The sequence below is a fragment of the Pundamilia nyererei genome, unplaced genomic scaffold (assembly GCF_000239375.1).
Source record: "Pundamilia nyererei isolate P.nyererei 1_Seehausen unplaced genomic scaffold, PunNye1.0 scaffold00056, whole genome shotgun sequence".
Taxonomy (NCBI): Eukaryota; Metazoa; Chordata; class Actinopteri; order Cichliformes; family Cichlidae; genus Pundamilia; species Pundamilia nyererei.
The window spans coordinates 2,489,418-2,504,162 of NW_005187457.1; the positions used below are offsets into that span (position 1 = coordinate 2,489,418).

General features: G+C 41.1%; 2 protein-coding genes across 5 annotated transcripts in view; both read left to right on the plus strand.

Moving 5' to 3' along the window:
• The window catches only part of LOC102205713 (guanine nucleotide-binding protein subunit alpha-11-like), a 34,622-nt gene extending 26,011 nt beyond the window's left edge, over positions 1 to 8,611 (plus strand). For all 4 annotated transcript variants that reach the window (XM_005734082.2, XM_005734081.2, XM_013911115.1 and 1 more), the window contains 2 exons: positions 3,920 to 4,073; positions 4,389 to 8,611. In XM_005734082.2, the coding sequence (XP_005734139.1) occupies positions 3,920 to 4,073; positions 4,389 to 4,579 (345 nt within the window). In that variant the 3' untranslated portion in view covers positions 4,580 to 8,611. The remainder of the gene's footprint in view (positions 1 to 3,919; positions 4,074 to 4,388) is intronic.
• A 2,257-nt stretch (positions 8,612 to 10,868) lies between these two features.
• tle5 (TLE family member 5, transcriptional modulator) overlaps positions 10,869 to 14,745 on the plus strand; it is a 51,218-nt gene continuing 47,341 nt past the window's right edge. Inside the window, exon 1 of the mRNA XM_005734132.1 lies at positions 10,869 to 11,880. Within this exon, the coding sequence (XP_005734189.1) occupies positions 11,854 to 11,880 (27 nt within the window). The 5' untranslated portion in view covers positions 10,869 to 11,853. The remainder of the gene's footprint in view (positions 11,881 to 14,745) is intronic.

Below are 14,745 nucleotides of genomic sequence, written 5' to 3' on the forward strand. Positions count from 1 at the left end.
GAGCCCAGAGCCAAACAGAAGTGCATTTTAATCCATGATCCAGATCTCCTGACCTTAGATTTAAAGCCAACACGATGAGCCTTAAAGAAATTTCCTCCATCTTCTTACTTTTCCCCCTTCCTGATTATTTCAAATAATCATTTCCTAATTCTGCATTCTTGTTCCTCCCCACTCTCTGCTCCTCTTATATGCCTTCACATTTAGCACCTTATTGGCAGCACAACTTTAGTTATACTGCATGGATTCTATTGCATTGTGCTTTTCAGAGGAAGATGGTGTTGTTTGTATGTGTGCATACACTTCCCTATGCTTCTTTTGGTTCACCTTGGAACATTTCCCCTGTCATTAGACAGTGCAAATTCATTTCTTTTTATATTGGGTTGCTTGGCTTGAACTGCATTACTACAATTTTTATTTTGAAATGGGCTTCCGTTGTAACCACCTGACCACACAGTCCTTGAAATCTATTGACTGGCCACTGAAAATGACAAATTAAGAATCCTCTTTGCACAGATCCATTTTCTGAAATGTATTTCTGTCCTGACGTGCTTCAGATCCGTGTCTTGTTCCTGGCTGAATCACTTCAGGATCAGGATTGAATATTAATATTTAATTTATTTGTAACGCATGTGCTGAACACGTTTTCAGGACATGTGTACCCCTGGCGTTCTGTGGTTCAGGTCTTATTTGATTAAAGTAGCTCAAAGATTTAACGAATGTTAAAGTGGATGCTGAGTATAATATTTAGTGAGTTAGAAAACTTTACCCAGTAAAGACTCGCAGCTAATTAAAGTTTTTCTTTCCCCTCTGCCCTTCATCCCATCATGTTCCAATCAGGATGGTGGATGTTGGGGGTCAGAGGTCGGAGAGGAGGAAGTGGATCCACTGCTTTGAGAACGTCACCTCCATCATGTTTTTGGTTGCTCTCAGCGAATATGACCAGGTCCTGGTGGAGTCGGACAATGAGGTGAGACAGAGACTTATAATTTCACACAACATTTTGATGCTGTGCTCTTAATAAACTTTAAAGTTCGTTTTGATATCAAGATATTTCCAGAATTTTGCAATTGTGAGCAAGCTCGGGTTTGTGTACTTAAATTATTAGGGTGCTTGAATAGTAAGCAGAGCGTATACTCTTACTTTAAAGTCCACTCAGGTGCCAGTGATGCAAATTTCATCATCAGAAGTTAGTGCGAGAGTTCATGTGGACATCACGTGCCTGTCCATTTTTGTCCCCGCACACACTCGTCCAGAGAAATTATTAGTTATTATTTAATTAAATAAACATGCTCCCTAGGCAGTGTGCCTCAAGCGCATACATAAGGCTGCTTTTATGCTTACCCCCGTCGAAAACACGGAGTTGCGTATGCTGAAAATTGCAATTTCTCTTTCTAACCTGCGGCGTTACGCTGCGGCCGCTTCCGCCGCCGCAGCTGGTTGAAGCCACCATCCGCCATTCTAATGATATTGGTAGACAAGCTCAAAGTCACAGAGTAGACAGAGGGAGATGTTACAAAAATGAGACTTTGTAAGGTTCCAGTTTTGACTTCTTCCAATATCATGTGGCGGTTATTGTCCGAGTAGTGAAACCTGTTGTTCAGGAGAACATTGGAGCCACCTGTGGCTTAATAGCAGGCATAAATAGACCTGACTGTGTGATGTTGTGACTGTGCATGAAGTGACAAATACTGAGGGTATACTGGCACCTTAAGTATAACAAGAATGACTTTTTAGCCATCGGGTCTCCAGCTGTGCATGTCCACGATGGAGTGCAAGTGCATTTATTTAGATTTTTGCAGCTCACAGCTGTAGGTTTAACTTTTTTGTTTACTCCTGCTGCACTCATCAACTGCTTTCCAGTAAAACACCTCTGCAGCTGTACTATGCAGCGCCAGTTAGCTTGTTCTAACAGCAATAGTTGAGCAGTAACAATGCAAATGAACAATTATTCAATGACTCCTTTTGAATTGGAGAAAGTTTAGTAGGTAGTGGCTCCATCGTGTTGTGGTTAATACATTTACCTAATGTGCAAAGCTTCAGGAAGGGCATCTTTTGTTTAAAAGAAGAAAAACTATCAAATCAAACATCTTCTGTGGTGACACCATATGAACATGGGAGCAATCAAAGAAGCTTTCGAGAGAGCACTAAGCAGGTCATCAGACTAACGTCGTATGTCCGCATGAATGAGACTCAATTTATCAAATCTCTCACAACAAACTGGACGCAGGTCTTCTGTTTATTTCAGGGATGTTTTGCCCGTGTCGTCAGCTTTGGTTTCTGACTGTTCAGATAGAATTATCGCTAATAAAGCTAATGTGATCAGCCTCTGTGTGCCCTCTGCTCCTCTCTGACAACAAACCCTTTCTCTGACCTGGTCATATGATAAACCAAACCCAGCTGCCAGCTGTGACGCTGTACATCAGTATAGCAGCTGCTGCAAGTCAAGTATCCCAGGGTCCAGTCGTCTGGCTGCTCTGTTACCAGTTTAACTGCACACACGTATGGTGCCAGTTCAGGCACCTCGCTGGACAGACGGATCTGGTTCAATTTTTACAGTCATTTTTTCCCCCCCCCTTTAATGTTCAGACTCTAAGAGGTAATAGCAAACACCAGACAATCATGATGCTATTGTTAAACTCGTTTAATGAAAGGTTACCAGCTAAGACAAAGCTTGGCAGACTTCAGTGTGCAGAGATTATCCTGCTGTGATGACAAGCTCAAGACTGAGACTTTGACCCTTGTGGACCAGTTCAAGCCTGACGGGAGTTTTCTTTGCCTTTTGATTTCATCAAGTCTGTCCAGGATTGTCTCGTGTCTCGCCATGATGTAATGAATGATCCTGCATGAGTAACGCTGGCAAGGATTTTTAAATTTAAAGTTTTTGGGGTTTTTTTTGTTTTGTTTTTTTAAATCTGAGAGAGCCAGACGATGTCTAATTTTTCGTGTGTGTGCTTCCACCAGTATTACCAATTTGAAAGGATCTTGAGAAAGTGTGGAGAACGTTATGCTGCCTGTAACATTGATCAGCATGGCTGGTTTAGTGGTGGGAGATGATCTGGGGAGGCACATCCATAGAGGGGTGTACACACCTCTGCAGTCTAGTCATCTGCACCCCGACTGCCATTAGGTATCAGCATGAAATCTTTGGACCTACTGTCAGATCCTATGCTGGTGAAGTGGCTCCTGGGTTCCTCCTGGTGCACGACAGTAGCTGGCCCTGTGTGGAGAGACTAAGCAGGCAGTTCCTGGAAGATGAAGGATTTGATACCGCTGGCCTGCCCCCACACTCGCCTGCTTTGAATCCCACAGAACGCCTCTGGGACATTGTGTTTCGATCCGTCTGACTCTGTCAAGTCGCCACGATGTTGTCAGGCATGCATACAAGAATGTGAGGGCCATGCAAACTGCTGAGTACAGTTTTTGAGTTGCTGCGTTTTACCAGAATTTCATTGCAGCATTTTTACTCCTTAGGCATGAAAGACTGATGTAGGGTATTGTCACCTGGTTGGCTGGACAGCACGGACGCTGAATTTTGAGCACAAGAACTCAAACAAATTGATGTAGGATTTTCAAGTTGATACCATGAATACATCTGCTAAACTCAAAACAAGTTCAAATATTGGTGAAGGTCAGAGGTCACCGTAAATATTCTGAAGCTCTAAAGATGAGACCTGTTTTTCAATTGGAATAATAAGTGTATCTACTAAAAATCTCAGATTACAAAGCCACTGTTGCCAAAAACACTTGCAAGTTACACTGTCATCGTTACTGACCTGTATTAGAAACAGAAATGCCATATAATTGCAGGTTTTGGATAAATGGTCTGCTTTACAATTTGGTTGCTTTCAGTGTCGAGTGAATCTGAAAGTGAAGCGTTCTGAACACATCGCTCTCTTTAACGTCCTTGTTTCATTGTTAGAACCGCATGGAGGAGAGTAAAGCTCTGTTCAGGACCATCATCACATATCCCTGGTTCCAGAACTCCTCTGTGATCCTGTTCCTTAACAAGAAGGACCTGCTGGAAGAGAAGATCATGTATTCTCACCTGGTTGATTACTTCCCAGAGTTTGATGGTAAGGAGTTGACTTGTAAACAAGAGTGTTTCAAAGAGTGAAGGATGTGATGTGCACGCTTGAGGTTTTTTTACTTTATATAGGAACCTTGCTTTTGCAGTTGGTTTTTTTTAGATTTTTTTATTGTAGACTGACACCTTATGGCCATGATGCTGTACTACAATACAAACTAATATATTCCTGTAAAATGTCACATCGCTCTCTTATTGAGCAACCTGTCACCCAAGTGTCTTTTATTTTTGTTTTAGTGAATCCTTTCCTCCTCGCTCATTCATAGCGAATACATTTAACTACACCACTCTGTCCTCCTTCCAGGTCCTCAGCGGGACGCGCAGGCAGGTTGGGAGTTCATCTTGAAGATGTTTGTGGACTTGAACCCAGATAGTGACAAGATAATCTACTCCCATTTCACGTGCGCCACCGACACGGAGAACATCCGTTTCGTCTTTGCGGCCGTCAAAGACACCATCCTGCAGCTCAACCTCAAAGAATACAACCTGGTGTGAAGGAAAATTGGAAAGACAGATGGTTAGAGTGCAAGCAAGACACCCACAGCCCCCACACTCAATGCAGTGTCCACATCTGCATGAAATGCACTCGTAAAGAGATGAGCATTGCTTTGTGCTTTTACCAGACCAACACTATCCATATTCTGCCCTATCTCTTCACTCAGACCCTTGGTTGCTGTTTTGCCCAGTTTTAAGGACTGTTTTTTGTTTTTTGTTTTATTAACTGCTTGTCTTGCACAATCACACATGAAACACATTCAGATATAACACTCCCTCCATTTGTCACCTCTTGGGAGGTTGTTCTCTACTCTGGCGCTCCTCGTTCGGCCCTTGCCGTGGCTCACGTTTTTCTTTCTCTACACTACAGTCTCACTTGCGCTCGTGTGTCAGGTGGGTAGAGGACCATCTCCCACGGACAAAGGGCTCTCTCCCATAGTTATTTAACCCATGCATGCTATACACTACAGCCTGAGGGCTTGAGGCCAGGTGGCACACACTGGACTCTGCTCATCTGCAGAGGGTAACGAATTAATCAGACAGTGCTGGGGTGCAGAGAGGTACTTGGTTCTCCTGGGTCTTGAATTGTCCATGATGTGTTCTTTTAACTCTTTCTGGGGGGTTACGTGCCCTAAATGAGAGCATAGAAGCTCTGTTGAATGTAAATAAAGTTTTCATGCTGCTCACACAGAGTGAGGGCTACACAGAGATGACTACATGTTCTCTTTTGACTTTCAATATTTTCATCTATATTAACGTCATTAATTCTTCTGTTGTTCGCTAATTAAACCGATCGACAGCGACTACTCAAAGGAACCCTTTCAGGAGTGGTCAGGTTCTGTTTGTTATTCAGTGCCCCTGATTTTATACTGAGACAACACTACCAGTATTTTACGTACTGTACACCAGCTCCCCTGTAATTCTCTATCACTTTGCCAAATTAAAACCACCTACATTTTTCTGTAAATACAGTAACATTGCCAGTATCGTTTTAATCCCTTAACTAGTTCAGATACTAAGAAACATATTTGGGAGCTGGTTTTTGCCAAAAACTAAGTGAAGGTTTTCTCCCGAGTTGGATCGTTCCAGATGTTTAACAGCGTAACACCTCACTTTGTGTGGCATTTCTTTATGTTGTCTCAATCACACGTGTAACAGTACTGTGATTTTTATTTGTGTGAGGATAACTTTCTTGTGCACAATGTGTGAATGATGGCATCAGATTAAACTGGTGCAGCAGTCATGTTTTGGATGAAATAAAGCTTTTGCGCTGCCAGTTTGCTTCAGTCACAACTTTGGTTATGATCATGCAAATGGCTTTTTCCTCTCCTGTAATCGCCTTCATTTTTACCATATTAATCAGCCAACATTCGATTAAACTGTCACAATCATAAATTTTTCTTTTTCTTTTTTTGTATGTCTAATTTATCAATTGGATCTATTTGTTATTGATATAGTAAATGAGACGTTGTCCCTAGTTTCAGCTCAAGTTTTGTTTTTTCAACATCAAAGTTGGGAGTAGATTTTATACTGCTGTAAAATATCAAACTATTTTATGGTCAAGTGTTCTGTTTCTAATGATACTTCATATATTTAGTTGTTGCAGTTCTGTTTTTGAAGTGCTTGACATAGGAAAAAGGAAGAAAAAAAAAGGTTTCTGTGTCAGGTTTGTGCTTTATGCAAATAGGAAAATGAAAAACAGACAAAAAATTACTTGGTGGTTAAATATTTACTGTTCAGAGATGCTTGTACTTTTTGTAATCTTTAAGGATATGCGTTTGCTCTTGGTACCAATCCCATATTGTGCGTCTTGCCCGATAGTAGTTTAAATATTCCATTAAGCCGAGAGTTGATATGTGGCTTTTTTGTTTTTGTCTTCACTATGTAATTCAGGTAATTTTTCATGACTTTCTCATCACAAGGGCTACTCTTAGCAGCTTTGGTAGAAATGAAAGGAATCTGAATGGTGTAGAGCAAAAGGTGCAATTAATTAGCCTCGGGAGGGTGCCTGAATCAGGAGCGTGTTGACATCCTTTTGAGAGCAGCAGTCCACAGAAGCCTGATAGACGGCTGGTGGCCGTTTAGGTACCCCCCCGCCCTCCCCCCGTTTTGTTTTTTTGTTTTATTTTACCTTCAAGAGAATAACTAAAGGAAGTTGGGTTTCTTAAGTTGCAATAGGATGTTTTTAGTGTCTTTTCTATTCGACCTTATCACCCAGGTGATCCCATTATGAATTATGTGCTGAAATCAGCGATGCAAAGTTTTCCTCTGTGCTTTTACATATTTGCCTCTTCATTGGTAGTGTTTTCATGCTTGACTTTGACACTGGCTGCATGGGGACGGGAGGGGGAGAGAATGCTGGGATATTTTGACCTTAAGTGCACATTGAACGAGGCGGCAGGGTCAGATTAAACTTACCCTGCTGGACTGTAATCTTTACTTTGTTTTAGATGGTAAATGGTTAATCTTTGGTGCTTCACGAAACATTTCAAAGCCTTTATTTTTGACCCACTTGCCCATGTGATGCTGACTGACTGAAGCTGGCCTTTTGGATGCCACAGAAAGGCACGTTCAGGAAAAGCTGTTCCCTTGAGCCGTGGCTTGCAACCTTGAGAAAATACTGTCCTGCAGACGGTAAAAACACAAAACAAAGGTTGCGTTCAGCCTCTGGTGTCAGCACGGTGGCGTCGGTTTCCACTCGCTGACGACGTGGATTTTTACGCTAACACAGAGTCCCATGGTTACACTACCAATGACCAGAGCCGTCAGAAAAGCCGGTTCGGTTATTTTTAATAATCCTTTTCTTTTATATCTACTTTGCTTCATTCTACACACAATGCATTTTAACAAAGACTCACATGACAATCCAGTACAAAATGGTGTGCCAAGCAAATTCTGTGTTAAGCAAAGGCTTCAAAAACCTGTTTAACGTGACCCAGGCCTGTGCAGTGAAAGTTATTGCAGCATTTAATTGAGTCTTACTTGTGGTTTTAGTTTGCAAATGAAGCTTGCATGTTGAGCCTCATTTCTTTCTTTCTTTTTTTCCTTTTTAAATTGTATTTATTGAAAAACTTGCCAAATGAAGGTACTGAAATGGCCATTGTGTTTTTGGTGGTTGAATATGCTGCGTGTTTACATCTGCCATTCTGCGCTCTCTCTTATCTCCTTTATTTGATTGGACTGTCTATTGTTTCCCTGGGTCAAAGGCACTGAAAATACACCGCTGCAATGGGCCTGCGTTCATGCAACTTGTCCATTCAAGCACGCTCGTTGGTACTCTGAGGTGTGTGTGTGTGTGTGTGTGTGTGTGTGTGAGTGAGTGTGAGAGAGAGAGAACACTTTGATGGGTGTTGCTTATGCTTGAGGTCCATTCTGGTTTCAGGGATGGATATAATGATATTAAAAAGCTCTTTGCATCTTTTTTCCTCCCCTTTTGTAAGGTTGACACACCGTATTTAGGACCACTTGACATGATTTTTCTTTTCAGACAATTCAAATTTTGTGTAGTGGTGTACAAATTGAAAGTAATGTATTTTTTTTGTTTTGTTTTTTGTTTTGTTTTAAAGTATACCAAATGTAAATTCTGTACAATGAGTGTGCCAATCCCCTTTTCTTTGTAAAGCCAGACTCTTAACAAGTGCCAATGTTGTGGAAAAAATTCAGAGGACCTGTGGATTTCGTGGTCCAGTTTTTAAAGCAAACACTAAGTGTGTGATTAATTAGCAAAAAGGACAGTTTTATTCTATATTTAAGATTAATGATGAACTGCTGTTTTTAAAAATAAGTGTCATTTTAACTGCATGCGTTTTGTCAGGTTGGGGGAGGGAGTGGGGGGTGAGATACTCTATCCATGCAACGCCCTCGAGAAAAGGGTCCTAATGGTTATTGATTTACAGTATTTTAGCCATATTTCTCTATTTGTATGTTTCATTTCAACCACTGTTGCCTGAACCTCATTCATACATGATGATTTTTACATAGCCTTCTCCTTTAAATGTTTTAAATTGGAATAAAATATGTTCCTATACTCTCTTCTTGCATCCCTGTACTTTTATTCTCAAGTATTTTTTTTTTAAATAGTGACTTGAAGATTCCACCATTTAAGGTCTTGTAATTTCTGAATGCATTTTATCCACATGGATTGGAAAATGACTTGTTGCATAAATACTGCTGCCCTTTGGAAAGCAGCGACCTCTCTCTGCAGTCTTGAGGTAGGATGCTGTTTAGTGAAAATGGATATTAACAAACAAGTGCTCAAGTGACTGGGTAACAAATCATTTTGACTCTTGAAGGTAATCGCACACTACTTTTCACAAAACTATTTTAATAATGCAGCGCACATTTATTTATTTTTAAATTACTTTTAGCGCCTTTTAAATATGAGATTAAGACGTCCTAAAATGGGTTTTGAAGTATGGAAATCCCAACTTGTGAAATGCATATAAATATATACATTCAGTATTTGGTTCAGCCTCATTTACCGTGAGTTACCCCAAATTGATGCAGTGGATATGATCAGCATGTGCCGCTGCGGAGGTGTTGCTGAACCAAAGTTAGATTTTTCTTATCCTCCTCTCTGTGGGGTTTGAGTCAGGTGTGTGAGCTGGCCAATCAAGTACAGTAACAAGATGGTCAGCAAACCATTTAGTGGTGGTTTTAGCACTGCGGGCAGGTGCTGTGTCCTGCTGAAAAAGGAATTTAGCATCACCGTAAAGTGCTCTAAAATATTGTCATACGCTGTGTTGACTTTGGACTTGGTAAAATGCAGCAAGCGCCAACACAAGCAGATGGCATGACACCTCAAATCATCAGACTGGAAAACGTTCACTGGACTTCAGACGCCTGGATTCTGAGCCTCGCCTTTATTTTCCAAGAGACAATGTGCTAACTGAACAGTTCTTGTTGTCTTTAGCCCAGGTGAGATGCTGTATAGACGCTGTCACTGGCTCAGGCGTGGTTTGATATTAGGAAAGTACATGAACGAGGTGCTTTATGCTTATTTTGTTTCTAAGGAGCCAGACTTTATTGCAATTTTTAAAGTGGTCTTGAACAGTTTCTACAGCTGATCTAAGAGTTTTTCAAATTTTTTTCTTTAGGCATCAGATGCTTTTTCAGTCTTGTCCTTGACCATTTTCAGAGGAATATTATTTTTTGTTTTGTTATGCCACTTAACACTGACCTATGAATCATTCAAGCATACAAAAGGCCCCTAACTGAAGACACAGTTGTCTACACATAACAGACAACTTGGCAAATAATCAGTTTTAAAGTGTATCTTTGAGCACTCTGTTGCCACCAGTCTGACGCAAAAACAAATAAACTGTTTGAATTTTAAGATGACAGTTTGACAGCTATAAGTGTTTTGCCCTAAAAAGTGATTCAAAGAAAGCCAAAGAGGCTTCACACTGTTGAAGAACAAAGGTGGTCAAACTACAGACTGAATTTCAAGCATCCAGACTGTTTTTGCCTCACATACGGTATTTCCATGCATGTTTCCACTTCGGTGCAGTCATTTATTGAATTGTCCCATTTTTCCTAACAAAACAAAGCAACGAGGGGTGATTCAGAACTTTTGCATCTTACCGTACAGTTAAGGAATTTTCATAACTTCACTCTTAAAAGTATAAAACACACTCACTGTGGTTCTATTAAGTTCTATGCCCATAACTGTGAATTTAAAGGTAAATAACAGTCATTTGCTCCCAGTAGAGTAGAGAGTTCACATAATAGATTTCTTCAGTTCAGCTCTCTACAACAGGGATGTCCATTTTACATCGTTTACTTTGATATTAAGTGGGCCGAACCAGTGAAACTTCTGTTTCTGTCAGTGCAAAGCAGTTTAACTACACATTTAATCCCTGAGATATCTTAATTTAAGAAAAAGAAGTGCAATTTAAGCACTTAAAATTCTCAGCTTTTCTAACTCTGTCAAGTATGACTGCTTGATGTATGAATTGTAAGTGTGGACCTACTTTTAAAAAAGTTTCTGTAGTAGCTAAAAAAAAAAAAAAAGAAATTTCAGTTACGTTATTGTCTGTGTACTTTGGTGTAGTGTGAGTGGACATAGGGCAGTTCTGTAAGTCTAAATTTGATTCCCTCATTCAAATGTTTCAAAGCCATTGATGGGCTGGATTAGTGGTTCTCGGACGGATTCTGATGTTTGTCTAACAACTAAAACCTATTTTTTAAATATTATATTTTTAATGTAATAATTGCTCGTTATTCTTGGCGATAAACTATGGCACACAAACCTCCAGTGGTGAGTGGGGCGAGCTTGTGTGTGCTGACCTGTCCGCATGAGGCGCTGCTTGCTCAGACTTGGGCCTGCTGCTGTAGATCCGCGGGGTGTAGAGCTGCTCTCCGCGCATCTATCCGTGGTGTTTCTGTGTGGGGCGTTCAGCCCAGCAGCGTCGCCTTTGCCTACCCACCAGCTTCGGGAAGGGGCTGACTTTCTGCCTCCGCTGCCGATCCTCCCGCACTCCCTCCGTTCAAGAGGGGATAAACACAGAGTTAAAGTCCAAGCCGGGCAGCGTTGCAGTTTCAGCGTTAGCGGCGATTTTAATTTATTTTTTATCCCCCCTCCCTCTCTCTCTCGCTCGCTCCCTCCACTCACGCGACTCAATTGTTGCCGTTGGACCAAACGGGATTGAACTTGAAACGAACCCGCAGACATTTTGTTATTTCTGAGATTTCTTCTTCACTTTTTTCATCCCTGTGGCGGCTGCGGGGAGCGAGCCGCGAGCTGTAAGGGGGCCAACGGCACGAGGCGAAACACGGTCGGCGTTCACCTTCCGCTCCGCTCGCGGGCTGCATCCAAACATTTACTGCACGCACGGCGTTATTAATTTACCTGCGCTGAGCTCGCGACGCTGCCGCTCGTGCGCTAAAGCGGAAAGCTTACAACGGCGATGAATCATTTTGACTGACAGCTTTTGAAGAATTAGCTAGCTTTAGCCAGCACTGATGGTGCTTTCCTGCTCACGCTAAAGCAGTAAATACGGGGTCGGGACAACCCAGATAGGACACAGACTCTTTTGCCTCTCTAACGGCCGCAAAGTGCATCACTTATAATCGGCTTAATTTTATATTTATTTATTTTGTTTAAAAGAGGTGGTGGGGTGGGGGGAGTCCCCTAGCTACTGTTAGCTAGTCATCCTGCTAACGCTGGACAGCTCCTGTGTACGGCTGGGCTAGCTTTGGACAAAAGAAAGAGCAACGCAAGGGGAAATATAAACATCGTGTTTGGAAAGGAGAGCAACAAACAAGGAACTGACATGATGTTTCCACAATCAAGGCACTCAGTAAGTGGCTTTTCATTTCAGCACTGTTGTCTGCTACGTGTTTACGCATGCAGGTTGAGTCGGGGAGAGAGGAGATTACGCATGTGACTTGTTTCTTGGCTGCAATTAAACAGAGTTGCGTTTTTGTTTTGTTTTTTAGTAAGAAGAAGCAGTGTTTGTGGGGCAGTAGCACAGTGTTGGTTTCTAACTGGCACCGTTTAGTTCTGTAGAGGACGTGTGGACTCGACATGGCAGTATTTGTAATATTTGCATTGAAAAGCTGTTAAACTTTTTTTTTTCTCCCAGATGATTGCACTGAAAATCATCCAAATCAAACACCTCAGTTGAATGCTGTCACGTTTCATAACCACACGCTGCTTTCACTCCCTTGTGCCGTTTAGTTTCATTCTCCAAAATGCCAAAAAGCAGGCATTTAGGCAAATTGAGCTGTGCACTGTTACATGCAGGTGGGTGATTTTTTTTTTTCCTATTTTATTTATTTATTTATTTTTATGAGTGGAAAATGCACATCTCTGTTCTCCTAAATTCCAAGTTTCCATGGTAACAGATACTAGTCCAGGGCATGCATTCATCAGTGAGGAAGACTCTCAGCCCTTTGGTCAAACATTTATGTTTAGTGACTGGCAGAACTGTGTCACCTGTCACTGCATGGCTTTAGAGCCCTGATTCTATTAGCTAGAAAATTAAATTAAATAAGTATGTTTTTTCAATCTTTCTGGGCTTACATGTGACTTAAAATTACATTGGAAACCTTCTCCATTGTGTTATGAGAAACCTTTTGATGGCCTCCAGTTTTTGCCCTCTGCAAAGGTGAAAGTAACAGAGTGATAGATCCAGGTAAACACAACAAACAGCAAAAAGACTTTTGCTTTGCTGTTATGAATCATGCCCTCTGTTTTTCTCTGGCAACATTTTGTTGCCACCGCTAGTTCTCTTACTGTTGAAAGGGTAAGGGTTGTTTGCTGAAGCCGAAACCAGAATGTCTTCTGACACGAATGCTTTGCCCTTTGGCAGTCTGTGTGGCAGCCTGATTATGCTGCACTGTGCTGCTGCTGCCACTGATGTGAGTCTTCAGAAGTAGGATGGAAGGATTTGGGAACCTCTGGTTGCAGTCTGGCTTGTCAGATCGGTGAAACCCTTCATAAGCACAGAGTCCCAAGAAACCTCAGCTAAATTATGTTATTTTCAATGCCATCTGCAAATCCGAGAATACATAAGTCTCTGTTTATCCTTATGAATATCTCCTAAAGCAGAGAGTTTATCAGAGGTATGAAAGCAAGAGGAAAAAAAATTATTTGTCTACAACCATTTTATTAGCATAATAACCAAATCAGATACAATTACAGCCTCTTACATTTTGTTTGTCTTTGTGCTAATTAATATGCTTCAGTTACAAACAGACCTTTCACAGTTGTTGAGGTTTGTGTAGCTACAACGTGTAGTTACATATTTTGGAAAGTGCAGGTCCAGCATGGCGTATGGAGCTCTCTGAGGTCTACCCTGTAGATTAAACACAGTACTACAAATCAAACATTAGACAGGACACAAATCCGTTATTCTTTATGTGTATTTAAAACTGCTGAATTTCATGTGAGAGAAAGCAGATTTGAATTATTGCTTCACTAACAAACTGCAGTTCAAGGTGGCTCTCATGAGCTTGGGAGACCACTCCCCCTTTACCTCGTAATCCATTCCCAAACCCTGCATTTATTGCAGATGTACTAAATTGAACCCTAATGCATAGAAAACACCTTGTTCTTAGTAGCAGAGCAATCCAGTGTAAACAGTTACGCAACTTTAGAGCCAGTGTAATCTACATCAATACTTGCATCAAACAGAAAACCGATAGCTGCCGAGAGGCTCGATGGATTCAAATGCAGTGTAGCGCTACTCCTGTTCTGACAAGATGTTTTGGACTTCCTCTTCATAACGTGCACTGTCAAGCGGCAAGAATGGGTTGACATTAAAGTTCTGCCTGCATATGAGGATTTCCTCGGGTCACAGGGTGGCAGCGTACTTGACTGCTTGCTTTAAATGTGTTCACTGAACTGATCATGGTGATTTCATCTTTATCCTCACCCCGCAGTTCTAAATTAAATTCATCGAGCAGGCCGGTCAGATCTGTCAGGAACGCTAAGTCCAAAAGCTACTGGCAGTCCTCTAGTTTTGCATGTTTTCAAGCTTCAGAAAATCAACTCTTTTAGGTTGTGTAGTGTTCATACCTCTGAAAATGTCCTTAGTAAGAACAAATGGGCTTAGAATTTGACAACGTTTGCGTACAAGTACTTTTGTGCCGTCTGGTTACAATTTAGTTATTTCCTTACTGTGAAAAATTGCAAGTGTGTATGTGAGAGACACTGGGGAGTTTTTATTTGTCACTTTCACCATGAAGACAGTAACATGTTGAACTTGTTTACAGATAGAGATGAATACTTGAGTCTACCTTGATTAGAGGACAGAAGTGGATAGATATCAGGTACAGAAACAGGAAAAACTGTAAAGTCATAACATTTAGTAGCATTTAAAAAGAAATACTGAAAGTTAATATTAAGTGTTTGTTCTGTGTAACAGTCAATTGAGTCTGTTAGGTTACCTAATTTTTGTAGTGGCTGTCTAAAAGAAAACAAGTACCACCTGTGCATAGTCCCAGCAGTGTTGCAACTTGAGTCTCCTGATAGAAAAGAACATTTAGTCGTTATAGTTATTCATATAAACACAGGTGTACATTTTTGTGTAAGGTGTGTTGTGTAAACCACAACACTGTGGAGCTACTGCAATAACGCAGCTGCCAGCACCTTGTTTACTTAGTTGTTTACTTGCACTTACTGCAAGCATCAATAAAACATTGTTCGGTTTTTTTTTTTT